Here is a 19,545-nt window from a genome sequence, read left to right on the forward strand (position 1 = left end):
TAGTGGTTATGTAAGTATTTCATGTAGTACTATCATATCCTGTACACCCCTAGAGAGTATATATCAGGAAATTGATGATGATGATACTAAGTGAAACACATGGGTGACTCTAGGACTAGATGGTGTGCTTTCTATGGGTGTTTATAGGTGGCCTAGGATTTAAAATGGGATCTGTGATAATGAATGCTTCCCAAATTTGGGAAGTTTTATGCAGCCGTATTTATTTAAATTCAGTTGATTTCTGAGTTCTGCCGTAGATTCTAAGAAAAGGCTTTCTTTTATGGATTTACTATGGTGGAGCATGGTGTTTTTCCTCTTGGAGTTCCTATGGGTTGTATTGAAAACATGGTCTGCAAGGCTAGATTGACCATAGTCGGAATTGCAGATGTATGATTTGTGTTCTTCTAAACGGGCGGTTGCTAATCTACCTGTCTGTCCAAAGTAAGCACTTGCAGGAACAGGGTACTCTATATACTCCAGACATTGAGAGAGTAGGGGAGCTGATCTTTGGTAGAATGGATAAAGGTAGTAAGTTTACGGTAGGTCTTAAGCGCAGTGTGGTGGAGTTGTACTTTTTTAAGGACCTGGCTATTTTTTCTAATGTGCCACGGTTTTAGGGTATGGTGATGGCATTTCTGAAGTCTTTCTGAAGACTTCAGAAATGAGGGGGAGGGCTGATTCTTTTTTAATTCTGTAATCACTGTAGCCATTGGAAAGGAAGGTGTTGTGTATGTGGTTGAGTTTAGTTGAAGGGAAATTCCACTGGAACAAAGATTGTGGGCTCTATTGGTTAGAGTTTTAATGATGCCATATTGGTGAGGGGATGGTGGTGGTAATGGTAGTGAGAGGGTGTGTGAATGTATCTGCCTGTTTCCTGTGCTAGAGGTGACATCAAAAGATTTTGATGTCTCCTCTAGTATAATAGTCAACCAAGTTCTGAAAAAAGTATAATATAAATACTTACTTCAAATAAAAATGGAACATAGGTAAAACTGTTTTTAATTTGACTTTCTTCAACAAATATAAATTTTGTATTACACTTTGCATATTATAAAACATAAATTGAACTCAACTTGGGAAAATAAATTCAAGTTAATGTGATCCTTGAGCTTGATCTCTGCTGCAAAGAGTTTTTATTTGAGGTACTAATTTAGTCAATTTCAATCTCAAATCCCCACAGTTTGTGATATTCAGACAATTTTTTTTTTAGTAACAAGTCATTTACAGCACTAACGTCTTATTCAACTAAATATGATGACGGGAAGAGCAATAGCAATTTTTTGCAAAACTAGTTGAATTTGGGTATTTTTTTTTCTGTCTCATCACAAAGCCATGCCATTCCTTTAATGTTGAATAAATTCTGATAGACTTATCATTTTGCATTTCTGAGCATTATTCTTGATACTGCATGGCCACAACAGTTGTCCATTAGCATTGGCTGAGTTATCTAAGCTGGAAAATCGATTTCTTTTAAATCAGAAAATCTATCATTTAAATCACAGGCCATTTTGCTCAGGTGATCCACAGTAACAAGTAAGTACAGCAGCATCAGTTACCTTACACTTAATTAGCCAATAAAATTGGTGAAATTTTTTGGCTGAAACATTCTTTTGACATGTTGAAAGTTTATTTTTCACTTGGTTAGAGTATAATAAATTTAGTTTAATCCTTTATCCAAGTGTGAGCAAACAAAGTTTGCGCCTGAAAGTATCTTCAGGACTGGGTTAAGGTGGTACACACCAGGGCAACTCGTTGCAAAGGTGAAGCAAGCTACCAACACTCCTATCTCAGTATCTCCTATAATGCAAAACACATCTCCTTGCGGATATGTCTAATGTTATGCATTAAGGGAAGGGCCACTACCCAGACTAGTTTCGACCTTTATTGAGGTCTCTTCAGTGGGAGCAAGGCCCAAGTGGAGATATCAGGCAGAAGCATTAGCAGGTCATCTCCACCTATAGGAATTGCCAATTGGTGTGCCACCCTTTTTTCAATAATTTACTCTGGATTTAGAGAAAGATGTTGAAAGTTTATTTTTCACTTGGTTAGAGTATAATAAATTTAGTTTAATCCTTTATCCAAGTGTGAGCAAACAAAGTTTGCGCCTGAAAGTATCTTCAGGACTGGGTTAAGGTGGTACACACCAGGGCAACTCGTTGCAAAGGTGAAGCAAGCTACCAACACTCCTATCTCAGTATCTCCTATAATGCAAAACACATCTCCTTGCGGATATGTCTAATGTTATGCATTAAGGGAAGGGCCACTACCCAGACTAGTTTCGACCTTTATTGAGGTCTCTTCAGTGGGAGCCAGGCCCAAGTGGAGATATCAGGCAGAAGCATTAGCAGGTCATCTCCACCTATAGGAATTGCCAATTGGTGTGCCACCCTTTTTTTCAATAATTTACTCTGGATTTAGAGAAAGATGTTGAAAGTTTATTTTTCACTTGGTTAGAGTATAATAAATTTAGTTTAATCCTTTATCCAAGTGTGAGCAAACAAAGTTTGCACCTGAAAGTATCTTCAGGACTGGGTTAAGGTGGTACACACCAGGGCAACTCGTTGCAAAGGTGAAGCAAGCTACCAACACTCCTATCTCAGTCCTATGCTCCCACTGAAGAGACCTCAATAAAGGTCGAAACTAGTCTGGGTAGTGGCCCTTCCCTTAATGCATAACATTAGACATATCTGCAAGGAGATGTGTTTTGCATTATAGGAGATACTGAGATAGGAGTGTTGGTAGCTTGCTTCACCTTTGCAACGAGTTGCCCTGGTGTGTACCACCTTAACCCAGTCCTGAAGATACTTTCAGGCGCAAACTTTGTTTGCTCACACTTGGATAAAGGATTAAACTAAATTTATTATACTCTAACCAAGTGAAAAATAAACTTTCAACATCTTTCTCTAAATCCAGAGTAAATTATTGAAAAAAGGGTGGCACACCAATTGGCAATTCCTATAGGTGGAGATGACCTGCTAATGCTTCTGCCTGATATCTCCACTTGGGCCTGCTCCCACTGAAGAGACCTCAATAAAGGTCGAAACTAGTCTGGGTAGTGGCCCTTCCCTTAATGCATAACATTAGACATATCCGCAAGGAGATGTGTTTTGCATTATAGGAGATACTTTGATAGGAGTGTTGGTAGCTTGCTTCACCTTTGCAACGAGTTGCCCTGGTGTGTACCACCTTAACCCAGTCCTGAAGATACTTTCAGGCGCAAACTTTGTTTGCTCACACTTGGATAAAGGATTAAACTAAATTTATTATATTCTTTTGACATATTACAGAAATGTAATGAAGCCAAATTTCTTAGCCTTTGCATCAACAAGGGTAGTTGCTTATTTAACATATTCAGCTTTTCAAATATATCTGTCAAATAACTCACAAATGTTTGACCATCAACTGTTTATAGGAGTTTCATTTCAGGTTTGTCATTCAAAAATTCACTAAGAATATCAAATAGTTCCATGAATCTTCTCAGGCAATTTTCCTGTGACAGCCATCTCACTTCGGTGTGAAGCAATAGTCTTACACAGTCAGCAGTCTTATCCTCACAAAATTGTTTGAAGAGATGCTCACTTTTGGCATTAGCTTTGATAGTGTTGATACATTTTATAACTGAATTCAATATCTCATTTAGAACAGGTGAAAGTTTTTTGGAAACTAAATTTTCTATGTGAATAACACAATGCACAAGCAACATTTCAGGATTGTCAGCCTTCATTAATTTTAAACAGCCACGTTTCTTGCCAATCATAACAAGAGTACCACCTGTAGCCCAAGATGTAATATTTTTCATTGATATTTGAGCTTCATCTAAATAATTTTTGAGTTTATTGTATATATATATATCAATGGCAATAGTGGTGGTTTTCAATGCTTCACAGAACAACATCTCTTCAGTAAATTCACCATTGTCAGTATATCTTACATAGGTCATCAATACAGCTTCATGTCTCTGGCAGTCAATTCATCCATCTGTATTGAGAATTTCCTTGATCTCAACTTTTCAACAAGTTATGTTTCTATATCCATGGCAAAGTGTTCATTTGATTTAATTTATAGTAGTGCAACTTTTGGGTAACCAGAAACCTAGCAACACGTAAAAATGTTAAAGATGCCAAGCAATTTTATAAGCTAGGTTTTTTAATCCTTTTTCCTAAGTAAGCAAACAGACAAGTAAGTCAAGTTTGCGGCTGCACGTAGTGCAACTCGTGGTAAAGGTGGAGCAAGCTCTGATCACTTTCCTTAGAATTTTCCCCTAATGCAAAGCACATTTCCTTGCAGAAATGTATGATGCTATGCATTAAGGTAATGGTCGCTACCCATACCGGCTTCGACCTTTATTGACGTCTCGTCAGTGGGAGCCAGACCTAAAAAAATGCCAAGGGTGAAGTAATACAGAGCTTATAAATATTTTACCTAAACAAGTTTTCATAAGGTGCTTTGACCTCATTAAATATAAAAATCTCAGGATGAGAGTAATATGTAGAAAGTTTTTTACCTTGGGTATATATTATATGTGCAGCCGCAAACTTGACTTACTTGTCTGTTTGCTTACTTGGGAAAAAGGATTAAAAAAACCTATAATATATACCCAAGGTAAAAAACTTTCTACATAAACATGTAAAAATGTTATATAAAAAAATGGCTGCTAGCATAAAAAACATTGACAATACATAAAAAAATAAACAAACTTGCCTCATTGCTTCTACAACAAAAAACTGCAAAAAGTTAAATTGGCACTGTTTACTTTTCAGAAGTGACAGATACACCAAGTATTTATGTTGACTGCTGTACTAGTGTTGCCAGATTTTTTTCTTGGAAAATCAGGGATGCAACACTGATAATTTATTGCCAACAGTGGTGATTTTTTTGACTATATCAGTGAAAAGGTGATGAACGCAACATCATTTTCTAATTCCCCCCTTGTGGGGTGTATGCCCCACACTATAGGCTATTGAGGTGACTCGAGGAAGGAGTCTAATGTGTCTGGGCCATAAGGCCAAATAGAGAACACATCATCTACATATCTTAGCTAGATAAAAGGTTTGAGAAGGGCTGAGTCTATGTCTCATTTTTCAGAATTTTCCATATAAAAATTGGCAAGATGAGGTGAGAGGAGGGAACTCATAGCGGTTCCCTCTATATATTTGTAAATTTTGTTCTTCAAAGAAAAATAACCATATTTGATGGCAAAAGGAAAAGAGATCTAAGATATCAGAAGGAAAAACTTTTTTTAAGAGTGTTAAGGTGTCATTTAAGGGAATTGGTCAATCCCTAGAACACATATCGGACCCAATAGAGAGGACCATTGCTGCTTGAAATTTACATTCATGTTATACCTCCAGAAAACAAACCATGCCTTATCCTTGCTCTGAAGGAGGAGTTGGCCAGTTTACCTCAGGAAGTACTGAATCTTGGTGCTAAGCATAGTACGATATTATGAGAGCTGCATCACAGTTCAGGATGGACATATTCCATACTGAAATATCTCTCCACATAGTTTTCTGTTAGCACTGTACATTAATTCCTTAACTCTACATCCTTAGGAAATTTATAACTTTTGCCAAAAACATATTGCAATTTAATTTGTAAGAAATTTAAAACATATATTTTGTGTAATATAATTTATTAGTATGCTCGCAATAAATTTATGTCCACATTTGGCTCTAGTCATGAAACAATTTTCATGACTAGAGTTTGTTCTTAGCGTTTGGATACCAGTGTATTAAAATGCCAATAAGAATTCCAGTAGTTAAAGTTAGAACATCAATCTAGCATACCATACTTTTTTCTGGAACTGAATTCTTTATTTACACTTAACAGATCTACTTGTTCTGTTTTCCCTGTGCATTGATAGTATGAAAACATAGAAGTAAGGGATTATTATTTTATTTCATTCATTCAAATGAAGGCAAGATTGATTTCATCTAAATTGTTTGATATTCTTTTTATTCTTTGAAAGTAGGGCATATACAGTTGATTCTTACTATAACATACTTGCTACAACAACTATTGAACAGTCCCAACCAAAGTTATATAGATGTTATGGAAAAAAGAAATTTGTTATACCAAACCTACCCACTATAATAAACTGTTCTCTGTGGTCCATGTTGGTTTCCTATAGTGAGTTTACTCTAAACATGTATTTAGGCTTAGGTCCTGGTTTACATTCCTGATATATACCCTCAAGGGGTGTACAGGATATGATAGTACTACATGAAAAAATTATATCATTACTAACTTCCTACAATTTTCCTCTAAATCAGTCTGTTATCTGTTAAGACTCCAACATTATCAGATCTTATATTTCTATATTCTAAGGCACTTTTGACTGTATCAATCCACCTATATCTTGGTCTTCCTCTGGGTCGTTTTCCTACCAACCTGGTAGAGAACACTTGTTTTGCTAATCTTTCCTCGCCCATTCTATTTAAGTGACCATACCACCTGAGATTAGCTCTGCTAATGCATTCCTGGATGCTGATAATGTCAAGTTCTTTCTTAATATCCTCGTTTTTAATATGATATTGCCATTAATACCATCTGTTCATGCCTATAATCTTTCTCAGGACTCTCATATCTGCAGTCTCTAGTCTTTGGTCAAGTGCTTTACTTCTGACCCACTCTCAGATCTATAAGTTAAAATTGTCTTGAATACAGCTAATTTAGTTTTTGGCTAATTTCCCTCTTATTCCATATAAATTAATTCAGTTGGCTTCCTACCATACCAGCTTTGATGATTCTGTCGTCTATTTTCATATTTAATTTGCCATCTTCACTAAAAATTGTGCCTAGGTAACTGAAATGTTTTACTTGTTCTATGGGTTCTCCATTCACAATGCAGTTGATATTTTCAATGTTTCTGCCTATTTTCATTGTCTTTGTCTTTTTAATGCTGACCTACATACCATATCTACTACAACAGTTATTCATTTTTGTCAGGGAATATTGCAGACTTGTAGCAGATTTATTTAGAAATATAACATCATCCGCATAAAGCAAAGAGTTGAGATTAGATGAGTTTTAGATTTGGTTATAGCATCAGAAGAGTTGATAATAACTGAGATGACATCTCTCCCACCAGTTGGAGAGAGTGACCATATGGTTTTGACTTGGAAAATGAATAGACATGCAGACGTATCAAAGAGACGGGAACTTATGTGGAATTATAATGCAGGTGATTATAATAGTCTTAGACGTCAACTTTGGGAAGTTTCATGGAGTGAGGAATTGGAAGGTCGGGACATCATTGGTGCGTGGGAAATTGTGAAAGAATATTTGTTAGCAGCAGTGGTAAGTTGTATACCACGAGTTAAGAAGAGGACACAATTTGGAGTAAAGTGGATGACAAACAATATAAACAGGAATTGCATGTGAAAAAGAGGCTATGGAAGAGATATAAGGGGACAGATGAAGAGAGGATGCGTGACGAACATAAGACACAGGCCAGACGAGTGACTAGTGTGGTAAGGAAAGCGAAACTGGAATATGAGAGGAGATTGGCTCTAAGATCCAAAGAAAATCCTAGGGAATTTTTAGCTATGTGGCTAGTAGGAGGAGAAATGACTGGAAGAATGATATTGTGGGATAAAAATGGGAATAGAGTGACTGATGCAGAGGACATAGTGGAATTGTTCAATGACCACTTTATTGGAGTATTTCATCCTGGAGGAGTCAGTTTTAATGCTAGAGGGATAGGGCAGGTTCAAGGTTTAGAGGTACAGGAGGAGAGTGTGTTTCAGATACTGAGAACTCTGGATGTCAATAAATCTTTTGGACTGGATGGTATTTCACCACGAGTTTTGAGAGAATGTGCTAGGGAACTGACAATGCCTTTAACCTGGCTTTTCAATGAAAGTCTGGCTTCGGCAAAGGTGCCCAGGGAATGGAAGGAAGGTAAGATAGTGCCATTGCATAAGGGTGGTAACAGACTGGAAGTGTCTAATTATAGACCAGTCTGTGTGTCTTCAGTAGTTGTTAAGATCTTGGAGAAAGTAGTGAGGAACCGTATACAGCACTGGGCAGATGAGGGTAATGTTATCTGTGAGAGACAACATGGATTTGTGAAAGGGCGCTCTTGTTTTAGCAATATGCTAGCTTTTTATGATAAAGTTACAAGAACATTAGATGGGGGAAAGGCATATACTGCAATTTTCTTAGACTTAGCAAAGGCATTTGACAGGGTGCCACATGATAAGCTGATATTTAAGTTGTAACACATGGGTCTGCATGTCAGATTGGTCAACTGGATTCAGGATTGGCTGTCTGATAGGTATCAGAGAGTTGTGTATGGTGGAGCAGTTTCAAGGGGACAGAAGGTTACAAGTGGGGTCCCACAGGGCTCAGTACCAGGACCTATATTGTTTAACCTTTATATCAATGACATTGCCAGTGGATTGCAAGGGGATATTCAGTTGTTTGCAGATGATGCGAAGCTGGGAAGGATTATTAGTAATAGTGCAGATGTGGTAGCCCTGCAAGAGGATTTGAATAAGCTAGATAGATGGGCAAATGAATGGGGGTGTCAGTTTAATGCAGCAAAATGTAAGGTCTTGAGGTTTGGGAAACATCGATGGGATGCTGCATACTCTATGGGAGGAGTTATACTGGAGGAAGTTGGGGAGACAAGAGATCTGTGGTTGATGATTGTTAGAAACCTGAAGTTTAGGGGACATATTGCAAAGGCGGTGAAGGTAACACAGAAGATTGCTGCAATTATGAGAAGGACACTGACCTGCAAAGATAAGAGGGTTATAATTCTGTTGTATAAGTCTCTGATCAGACCACACTTGGATTATTGTTCTCAGATTTGGTCCCCAGGATTTGAAGGGGATAAATTAACTGTGGAAAAGATACAAAGACGGATGACAAAGATGGTTTCAGGACTGTACAAAGATAGTTATGAGAAACGGCTGAGGGAATGTGGACTGCAGAGTTGAGGATAGAAGAAGGAGAGGTGATATTATTGAGATTTTAAACTGTTGAGAGGTGGTTACAGGGTCGACACTGGGGAGTTCTTTCACTTGGTTGAACAGCGGGAAGGAGTGATGACAAGAGGCCATCCCTGGAAGTTACGAAAGGAAACTGTGAGAAGAGGGTGAGGAGTGGTTTCTTTGCATGGAGGGTGGTTGAGCTGTGGAATGCATTACCTGATAGAATGATGAGGGTGAGAATGGTCAGTGAGTTTAAGGAGTGGTATGATAGACTTTGTGTTTCTTATGGGGGAACCTCCCCTCGATGAGTCTTTTGACTGTGGAGGCCTGAATAATAATAATAATAATAATTAACATCACCAATTTTGATATCAGGTTTAATACCACTTTCCTTCATAGTGTGATCCATATAGATAATGAATAACAGTGGAGATAATGTACATCCTTGTCTGACACCAGATTTAACATTAAACCACCTTCCTCTACTTCCTCAATTCTAAGTGCTGATTTACAACTCAAAGACTAAATATTGGTTGATATAATGCCCCATTGACACCATATAACTGCAGCGTTTCGAATAGCTTCTCTCTTGGCACCTTGTCATATGATTTTCCAGATCTACAAAACTTCAGTACAGACCTTTATATATTCCCATGATTTCTCAACTATCTGTCGTAAAGTGAAAATGTGATCCTGAGAGTCTCTATTTGGCCAGAATCCAGCTTGTTTATCACCAAGCTTCTCTTCCACAATCCTTCTCAAGTTTTTCAAGTATACTTGCCAGGAACACTCAGTAATGAAATACCTCTAATTCTCACATTCAGTTTTATTTCCCATAAAATCATACCCATATATGATGGGAGCTCTACTCGTCATCTCGAATTCTTCCTTCTGAACTATGCAGTGCAGCCACTGTAAGACTGCACTGCATCATACCTCCATATTTGAGGATTTCTGGTCGAATATCATCTACTCCTGCTGCCTTTCCACATTTCAAGCCTTTGATGGCTCTTTCTACTTCAAGTATGGATATGTATTCCTGACTGAATGCCTGGTCAGTGTTTTTTACCACTGTGCTATCATCACTGCTTGTTTTATTTAGCAATTTTTCGAAGTAATTACTCCATACTTCAAGGATATCTTTTTCTCCTGTTTTCATGTCACCTTTATCTGTAATTCCAGTACAGTACTTTTACAGTACTCTTTCCACCATTTCTGAGCTTCTTCAACAACCTCCAGAATATTTTGCCACCTTCTTGATATTTATTTTCTATATTCTTGCCAAAGTCCTCCCATTACTTTTGTTTAACTAGTTTTACATGGTGTTCAGCTTTTTTACATTTGGCTCTGTATTCTCTAAGAGCACAAGCTGACTTATTTGCCAGAAACTTTTGATATGCTTTCTTCTTTTCTTTCATTGCCTCTTTAACTTCCTGTGTCTACCATGGAGTTCTGATTTTTCTATCCTCCTTACAAACAACCTCACCACATGCCTCTCTGGCTGAATCAATCAGTGTTTTCTTCAGAGCTTGCCATTGAATCTCCAAGGTTTGGTTCCTGTTCTCAAACTGTTTCATTTTTTCTTGAATAATGTTTGTGTATTTTAGTCTACAGTTCACATCTGAGAGCTGCTCAACTTTTATTCACTTTAAACTTTCTTACGTATTTTTCTCTTCGATATGAAATCCAATTTTATCCTGCTCAAGGCTAAATGGTGATCACTTCCAGTTTAAAATTCTCTGTATACTCTGGTGTCCTGCACTAGGAAGAAAACATCACTATCAAGAATAACATAGTCAATGAGACTTTTCTTATTCCTTGCTTCTTCTCTCCATGTGAATTTGTGCACATTTTTATGTTGAAACATTGTGTTAGTAATAACCAGTCCATGTCCTGAGCAGAAATCCAACAGGTATATGCCATTATTATTAGCTTTTCATGTTATACTTTAATGGAATAATTGCAGTACAAAGAGAAATAATTAAACAATACGTTTAATAGTTTCAATATTTCATCTCGGTCACAGAGAAATCTTCAGGGATATCATATTAAAATTGTGATTACGCACACAAAAATACACAAGCGGAAGAAATGAGATTAGAATAAATGAAGACTAAAATCCAATGAGGAGTGCTGTTGGCTAGCCTTTGATGTTGAGTGGGAAGCCTAAGAATTAAAGTTCACTAATTTTGGGAAATTTAATATAAACATATTTATTAAGAGTAGGCTGGTTTTTTTTAAGTCTGCTGCTGATTCCAAAAAGAGTCTTTCAAGTTTATATTTGCTGTAATTTAGCATGGTTGTTTCCTTCCATCTGATGCTCTGCAAGGTACCCAAGGCATGGTCTGCTGATCATAGGCCTGACTGATCATACTTGTGGTGGCAGATGTATTTTTTGTGTTCTTCTAGGTAGATATTAGCAGATCTCTTAGTCTGACCATAATACAAGTTTCAAGAACAAGCAGCCTTGTAAACACATGGAATAGAGAAGGGGAATGAGATAAAACCTTAAAAGAGTGGAGAAGGGAAGCTGGCTTTCCTTCTCCACTGATTTGAATGCTGTGCAGAGATTATATATTTTTAAAGTTTTGGATATTTTAAATTAAGTATCCTGAATATAGGGAATAGTAATGGTATTACTGTAGTCTTTATATTTAGAAGGATGTGAGGAGATGGAAGGGACAAATAATTTGTAGATTTTTTTGGCATTGTAACCACTGAACAGGAAGGTTTGGTGAATAAGGGCAAGTTCTGCTGTAAGGGAAGCTTGGTAGTTGTTTGTAGTTTTTCTCAAAGTCTGCCACTACAGGTTAGCATTAATCTATCGTCAAAAGTGCTTGATGAAACAGCTAGAAGTATGCTTAGCTTTGGTCACAACTTTGCAGCAGTGCCTCGGCAAGTTTCTAGTTACTTCTTATTAACTTACTTCTTAATGTTGCCAACTTTATTGGGCTTGACATGGCTAGTATCTTATTACAAACGTCACCGCCAAAAAGAAATCTCTCCAACAGCCAGCTCCACGTACTACATAAATTCTGCAACTAGAGCTGACAAAGGTGATACTACCATTTTCTCCAGTTCCAGTGATTATAATAGGAAAAGAAAATAAATGTTCTGCTTGGAGACTGCACCACTTATAAACTGCTGAAGTATGATCCTATTAAGAGTTTCAGAAAAAACATTAAAAAAGCTTCTAAAAATTTCACGTCTTGGCCTCCTTAAGTTGTCAAAACACTCAAACCTTTCAGTCCTGCCCACCATCCTGGCATATACAGATTGCCAAAAATTCATAAACCCAATTGTCCTTTCCATCCCATAATAGATGCTACTGACTCCTCTCCTTTAAATTAGCCAAACAGTTAATAAAATCTTTAATTCCACATTCTGGCCACACTTCCTATCTAAAAAATTCCATACATTTTAAATCTTTAATCCAAATGAGCTTTGATGTTGCTTCCTTACAAATATTCTCCTTTCTTGCACTCTAAATTTACTGAAAAATGCTTTTCCTCCCCCTGACATTATTCATCTTTTTGAATTTTGCTATCCATAATGGTTACTTCTCCTGGAAAGACACCTTATATCAACTGATAGAACGTACTTCTTGTTGAAAGTTTTTCCACTTGGTTATGCTACAAATTAAAGATTGGTTTCATCCTTTATCCAACCATAAGCAAACAAAGTTTGCACGTGAAGTCACTTCATGACTGAGCTACTTGTATATAGAGGCTAATGACCTCACATCAATTGCTTAGTATCCTATAATGCTATGCATTATTGGAAGGGCCACTGCCCAGACTGGTTTTGACCTTTGTTGAGGTCTCATCAGCGGGAGCCAGACTCAGAAGTAATACTATGGTTGAAGTGATATTAAGGCAATTGATGGGGATTATTGAATTGATTATTAAGACATTAGCCTCTATATATAAGTAGCCCAGCCATGAAGTGACTTCATGCTCAAACTTTATTTGCTTACACTTGCTAAAGGATGAAACTAATAATATTTCTTAGCATCTTTAATTTATAGTATAACCAAGTGGAAAAACTTTCATCAGCTATCTCTAATCCAGACTATTTTACTGATAAGTTGTGACACCTGTTGGCTACTTGTACATGGAAATATGACTTTACATTACTTCAACCTTAGTATCACTTCTTGGATAGTGGATAAGTGTATTGCATTATGGGATACTAAGGCAATTGTTGTGAAGTCATTAGCCTCTATATACAAGGAGCCCAGTCGTGAAGCAGCCCAGTGAGATAGTGAGGGAAGCACAGATAAGCAACAATTGCAAACTGATAGCTTTGACTAGGGGTCAGAAGGCACAATTACCGGTGGCACAAATAGCAAGTTTTCTACATTTATCTTTGTTGAAATTGTTTGAAAATTAATTATAAATAAATGTCTGAATATGGGTGTATAATTTGTCCATGACCATAGTGTGGAAGCTGCTTTTTTTTCCATATATTTGTGTAACAGTTATATCAATTAGAGATGATGTAAAATGTAATCACTTTTCGATTAATCCTGTAACCTTAGGTATGCATCATTTTCTTTGAAAGAATTGATTATCAGGATATTCAAGAGCTACAAAGATATATGTTTGTGTTTAATGGAAGAAACAGATGTCTAGGAATAATAGTTAAATTTTTATCAGTTGTCATTAGCTGATGTTTTATCTTGGTCACTGGCATTTTCTTATAGGCCGCTAAGAAACACAAACTGCATTCAAAATAAATGTGATTACAGTCCCAACTGGCACCCTCTTATAGGTGTAGGAAGGGTGTAGGAATCTTTCTAGTTTCATGATCACATTGTCTTATGTGTACAAAGGAGTTTATTAAGTCTTGCAAGCACCACATACAATTCAGTCTTAATAAATAAACATTATTATTATTGTATGGGCACCTCCATGGAGTCTGAAGACTCATTGTGGGAGACCCAGACTATCCATACAATCTATCATACCTCTCCTTGAGCCCAGTAACAGACAAAGCACTCACAACTGCACTGACTCTGGCAACCCATTCCACTCATTCACAACTTTCCCAATCAAAAAATCTAGTCCTCACATCACTACTAACCACACCTTTATTCAACTTCCAGGGATGACCCCTTGTTCCGGTCCCTCTAGCCAACTGCTGAAACATTTCCCCTGCATCAATCCTATAAAACCTTTTAATCAACTTAAATGCTTCTATCATATCTCCTCTTTTTCTCCTATTAACCAACTTCTGCAATCCACACACCTTCAATCTATCCTCATAAGGAACATTCCACAGGGCACTCACCATCTTGGTTGCTCACCTCTCAATCTTCTCCACAATTTCCTCATCCCCCAAAAAAATCAGGAAACCAGACTTGATCACAGTAGCCCAGATGTGGACGTATTAAGGCCTTATAAAAAGAAATGACTTCTTATTAATACTTGTTAATGTGTTAAGGTTGCTATCTTAGCAATATGTCCTCTAAACTTGAATTCTCTGTCTACCACAACCCCTAAATCTATTCCCTGGAGTACAGTGCCAGCAATGTGATCCACAGCTTGTAATCTATTTATGCATAACTTCACATTTCTCAGCATTAAACTGATACGATTATTTTTTCCCCATACTGACAGACTGTTTAAATCGAATGCAAGCTTTCCACATCACCTTAATTATTACTGTATCTAATTTTGCATCATCAGTAAAAAACTGAATATTTCCTTTTAGGTTCTTTTCTTATATCATTTATGTACAAATTAAACAGCAATGGTCCCAGCACTGAACCTTGCAGCACACCACTAGTCGCCTGTTTTCACCTCAATCATGCCCCTCTATATACCCCTTTTTTGATATCTGTCCAGCAGCCACCCTCTTCACTTAACCAGTGTCATAACCATTCTTATTTGTTCTAATTTGTGTAACTCTGTCATATGCCTTTGCAAAATCCACAGAATCAGTATGTAACCTTTTCCTTTATCCAATTCAACTGTTACTCTATTGTAAAAAGTTAGTAAATTACTAAGGCATGACCTACCCTTCACAAAGCCATGTTGATCCTTATACAATATCATATTTTTATCTACCCATTCTTGAATTCTCTCTTTGACCAATTTTTCCAGTACTTTTACTACCATGCCTGAGATACTGATTGATCTATAATTTGCTACTGCAGTCTTAGCACCTCCCTTATGCAAGGGAATTATTTTGCCCTCGTTCCAATCCCTTATAACTCTACCAGAGCTGAGACTTAAAATAAAGATCCTAGTCAGGGACGTTGCCAGTTCTTGCACATTCTTGCATTATCTAATTGCAGTTTTCACATTATCTAAGTGAGGTCCACTAATTTCATAGCAGAAAATATGATGTAAACACCTCACAAAATTAATTCCAATTTTCTGTTTAAAATGACAGCATTTGATGATGGTAATGATGGGAAGGAGAGGAAAAAATCACTGTTAACTCCTTTGAATTTATTAGGCAATAGTTTCTTTTCTTCTCTTAATATTGGGTCATTCCAACATAGATATCATCCTACCTGATTCGTTTGGGGGGGGGGGGGAGCTTGGGTACTTCACTGAGATCCTATCTCTTCCTAAGTTTTTGCATCTTTTTTTTAATTTTTCATTTTTTTATTATCTCTTTGAAATATACAGTTCCTTTTCTTTGTTCCCTAGGAAGCATAGTACTGAGATAATTCTGAATTCTCTTCCTATCCTCCTTTGTTGTTCAAAACATTTTAATCAAAGAATAGGACAGGAAAAGAAGGCTGTTTGTTACACTTAGAATCCTTTAAAAAGAAATTTATCTGTTAATTCAGGGAAACTGCTTCTTTCTTAACAACCTTATTCTCCTTTATATATATATATATACACACACTATTTTTATTTATTTTTAAACAAGTTTCTAATTATGTATATATTTAGATAGCTGAATTCAAAACACAAAAAAGAGTTCAAAATTAACTAGCACCTATGCGCATGGTGGAGGGAACTTGATTGTTTCACTGATGGTCTCATGATGACATTCTCCAAAGTATTTGTAGAGTAAATATTCACAATCATAAAGACTCCTGTTTTTGTTTAATGGAAGAAACAGACATCTGGGAATGGCTGACTTATAAAGGTTTTATTAGCTGATAATGTCTTGGTCACCAAGACATGTGCACATGAATGCAGGAAAATACAGACCAAGTTCAAAATGGCACAGCTCTATATTCCTAACTGGCATCCTATATAGGTGTGGGGAGCTGGTCTCATGGTGATAGTATCAGATTTTTTTTATTAGAGTGAGGCAGCCTATTTATTCAGGTTAGGAGAATGCTGTAAAGGTGTGACACATTTCTATAAAGTCTCTCACTGGAATCTTATTGTTAGTCTGTCACTGGCATTGTCTGAAACTCCAGAATAAAATGGATATTGTTCTGTGTTTATCCAGTCAAATATTGGCTATTATATCAATTTGCAGGGACTAAGGAATACTGTAGACACTAGGGTGATCTAGGTGATGGATTGTGCAGTTGTTAGTTGTGGTGTTTGTGGGTACATCTGTTAAAAATGGCAAGATCAGGTTTAGAGGTCTGCAAGTTGATGGCATATGTCTGCTTTTTTTAGGCCAGAAATATTAGTGATTGCTGTTTTTATGCTTTTTTGTGAAATTTTTGTTCTTTACTATATTTTTGTAGTTTTATCTGTTACTATTTATTATGTCTTTCACAGTTTGTAATGGAGAAGAGGTTAAAAAGTAGGAGCATGCAATGTGGAGGTGAATGACTCATGGACATGTCTCCACACAGAGCATGGTTTCCTCCTATTGTGTGGTCTCATCAGCATCCCCTGCATATTGCTATACGTATAGTGCTAGTAGGATAATTCACTAAGGTTCTCCCCATGACAACCAACAATAAAGAGGTAAAACTTGTTTATTGTTGTTGCTTCAAATTGAGGTGTGGCAGATATCTTGATCCCTGTAGTGTGTTTGGCATGCCCTTGAAGGATTCAACTGCTCTACATATAAGAGAAGGGGCATAAAAATAGCATTGATGAAATTAGAAATCAAATTCATGTAGTTAGAAATAGCATTAATAAGACTACAAGTGATATTTGTAAAAATTTTTTTCCCCTAAATTAATGTTTTTTTTTTGTTTTTTTTCAGGAGCTAAAGTCCGTTCAGAGATTTATGAGGCATTCGAGAACATCTATCCCATCTTAAAAGGATTCAAAAAGCAATGATTTCACCATACTTATTTCTTCATTCCATATTGTATATATTTCAGCCTGCTCCAGTTTTAGTTATCTGGCTTTGACCTGGTAACATAATTGATGACATAGATTATCGTTGCTCAAGGCATATTTTGTTGTATTTTGGAAGATTTATATTGACGACCAACTTCAAATTAAGTGTGCATTCATATGCTTTCACATGCCTATATGCCCCTGTATGCATGTGTAGTCACATATTGATAATGTGCCATATGCATGCATACTTGCCCTGCATATGTGTGCTTATATGTATATATATGCAATATGCCCAGGTTGTCATAGAAAGGTAGTTTGCATTGAAGAAAATGAACTTTGTGATATGAAATAAATATTCAGCAGATGCATTTCAGGTATATTTGAGTGTCTTTATGTTAAGCATATACAGTACATAACATGTTTACTATAAAGAAAACACAATGTGGAGTTGCGTTCAGGGCAACATGCAATATATATATACCATATATAAAGTCATTTTCAGTACTACTTTTCATTTTTTTTCTTTATAGTTCTCATCATCCATCATCATCATTGATGGATACTACAAATACTAACCACTGAATTAGAAACTTCACAGAAATCAGCGGTTTCCATATAGGAAAGAACTGCCAATACCAATCCTCTTTAATTCCCTCTGCCTAGTTTGGTGAGATGGGGGGGGGGGTCAGGAAACAGCCATCATTAAATGCTTTGGTCAACTGCTGCATGCAGGAAGTTCTGTTTGTCTATACAAGCCTTCTCAGGTGATGCCGATCTCATTCCTTGCAGAATGTCTTTGGACCACAGTTATACCTCTTAGACAAGTAATGTGGCTTATTTTTCCACTGTAATATTAAACACTAGGGATATCTCACCTTTTGAGAACCCAGTCAGCTCTGCTGTCCACTTACAATAAGCCCTTTGTCAAACTACGAAAGATCCTTTGTTTTCTCCATTGTAATCAACACTATTGATGATTACTGACCAGCAGCATTCTTAAATAGTTGCCTTGAACATGTGGTGATGCATGTGACCACGCTGCATAAGTCACTTATGCAGCGTGGTCACATAAAGGTTTCTAATTCAGTGGCCTATATGTGTATATTAGAATAATCATTTGTTATTGCTTTTCCTAAACTTTGCATTGTCAACAAAACTACAATACTGTTAATTCACTCATCTCTTACTATAGCAGACACACCATTAAAATACACTCACTACAATAAGCTATTAAAAATTCCTATGGGCACATTCTTAAGGAAATTTACTATAACAAAAACATCATTCAGAACTAAGGCTCACAACATGGATTTTCCATGGTAGAACCACAATATGCAAGCCCCACATTACCCGAACTAACATGCAACATCATCTTCAGTGGTGCAAAGAGCCTGTACAGTGGACATGAAAGTTTGGAAAGTGCTATCGAGCAACAAATCATGTCACACCCTCAACCAGGCAAATGGACTGGTGTTGTGGTAACACACTCTGGTAAGAGATGTCTGGCAAACATCTCTTACCAGAGTGTGTAACCCCCAACTATGAAATTCAGAGGTGGTGATGGTATGGTTATGTTTTTCCTGTTTTGGCCTCAGGAAATTCCATTGATCACTATAATACTCTTGCGGAAAGTAACCTATGGTACATTACATTATTCTGCCATAAACCATAGTATCACTATACAGCCTTTATCCAACTCAGTTGTCACTTTATTATGGAATAGCAGTATATTATAAGGCATGATCTTTTTACATTTTTGTAATCTCCCATAAAGTTTTGTATCACTTTTTGACCATTGTTTCCAAAGCTTTTTACCATGAACACCAAACTCCGAGAGGTATCTGAACATTCTGGACAATGTGATGCTTCCTACTTTGTGGCATTTCTACAGAACTGATCATAGTCTCTTTCAGCAAGATAATGCACCATATCATAATGCTGCTTCTGTAACTGCATGGTTTGTCTACGTGAACATCACCATGCTTAACTGGCCTCCACAGCATCCTAATATCAACCCTATTTAATGTCTGTGGGATGAACTGGAGCATCAAGTGAGGTCCAGAGACTTATACCTCACAACAGGCATAAGTCATGGACCATTCTTTCTGCAGGAAGAATGGTCCAAAATTCCATTGATCACCATAATACTCTTGTGGAAAGTAAGCTATGGTACATTATTCTGCCATAAACCATACTATCACTATACAGCCTTTATCCAACTCAGTTGTCACTTTATTATGGAATAGCAGGAATATATTATAAGGCATGATCTTTTTTACATGTTTGTAATCTTCCCATAAAGTTTTGTATCACTTTTTGACCATCTTTTCCAAAGCTTTTAACAACCACTCCAGTAATAATAGGTGGCCTAGAATTTATCATCT

The 19,545-nt window shown here is 36.8% G+C and overlaps 1 protein-coding gene across 1 annotated transcript in view; it reads left to right on the forward strand.

Moving 5' to 3' along the window:
* Tbp (TATA binding protein) overlaps positions 1-17,538 on the forward strand; it is a 121,805-nt gene extending 104,267 nt beyond the window's left edge. The window contains exon 7 of the mRNA XM_090395854.1: positions 17,079-17,538. Coding sequence (XP_090251980.1) covers positions 17,079-17,155 — 77 coding nt within the window. The 3' untranslated portion in view covers positions 17,156-17,538. The remainder of the gene's footprint in view (positions 1-17,078) is intronic.
* Positions 17,539-19,545: the final 2,007 nt, after the last annotated feature.

Source organism: Typopeltis vanoorti, chromosome 7 (genome assembly GCF_054136105.1).
Source record: "Typopeltis vanoorti isolate ZY-2024b chromosome 7, IOZ_Tvanoo_1.0, whole genome shotgun sequence".
NCBI classification, from domain to species: domain Eukaryota; kingdom Metazoa; phylum Arthropoda; class Arachnida; order Uropygi; family Thelyphonidae; genus Typopeltis; species Typopeltis vanoorti.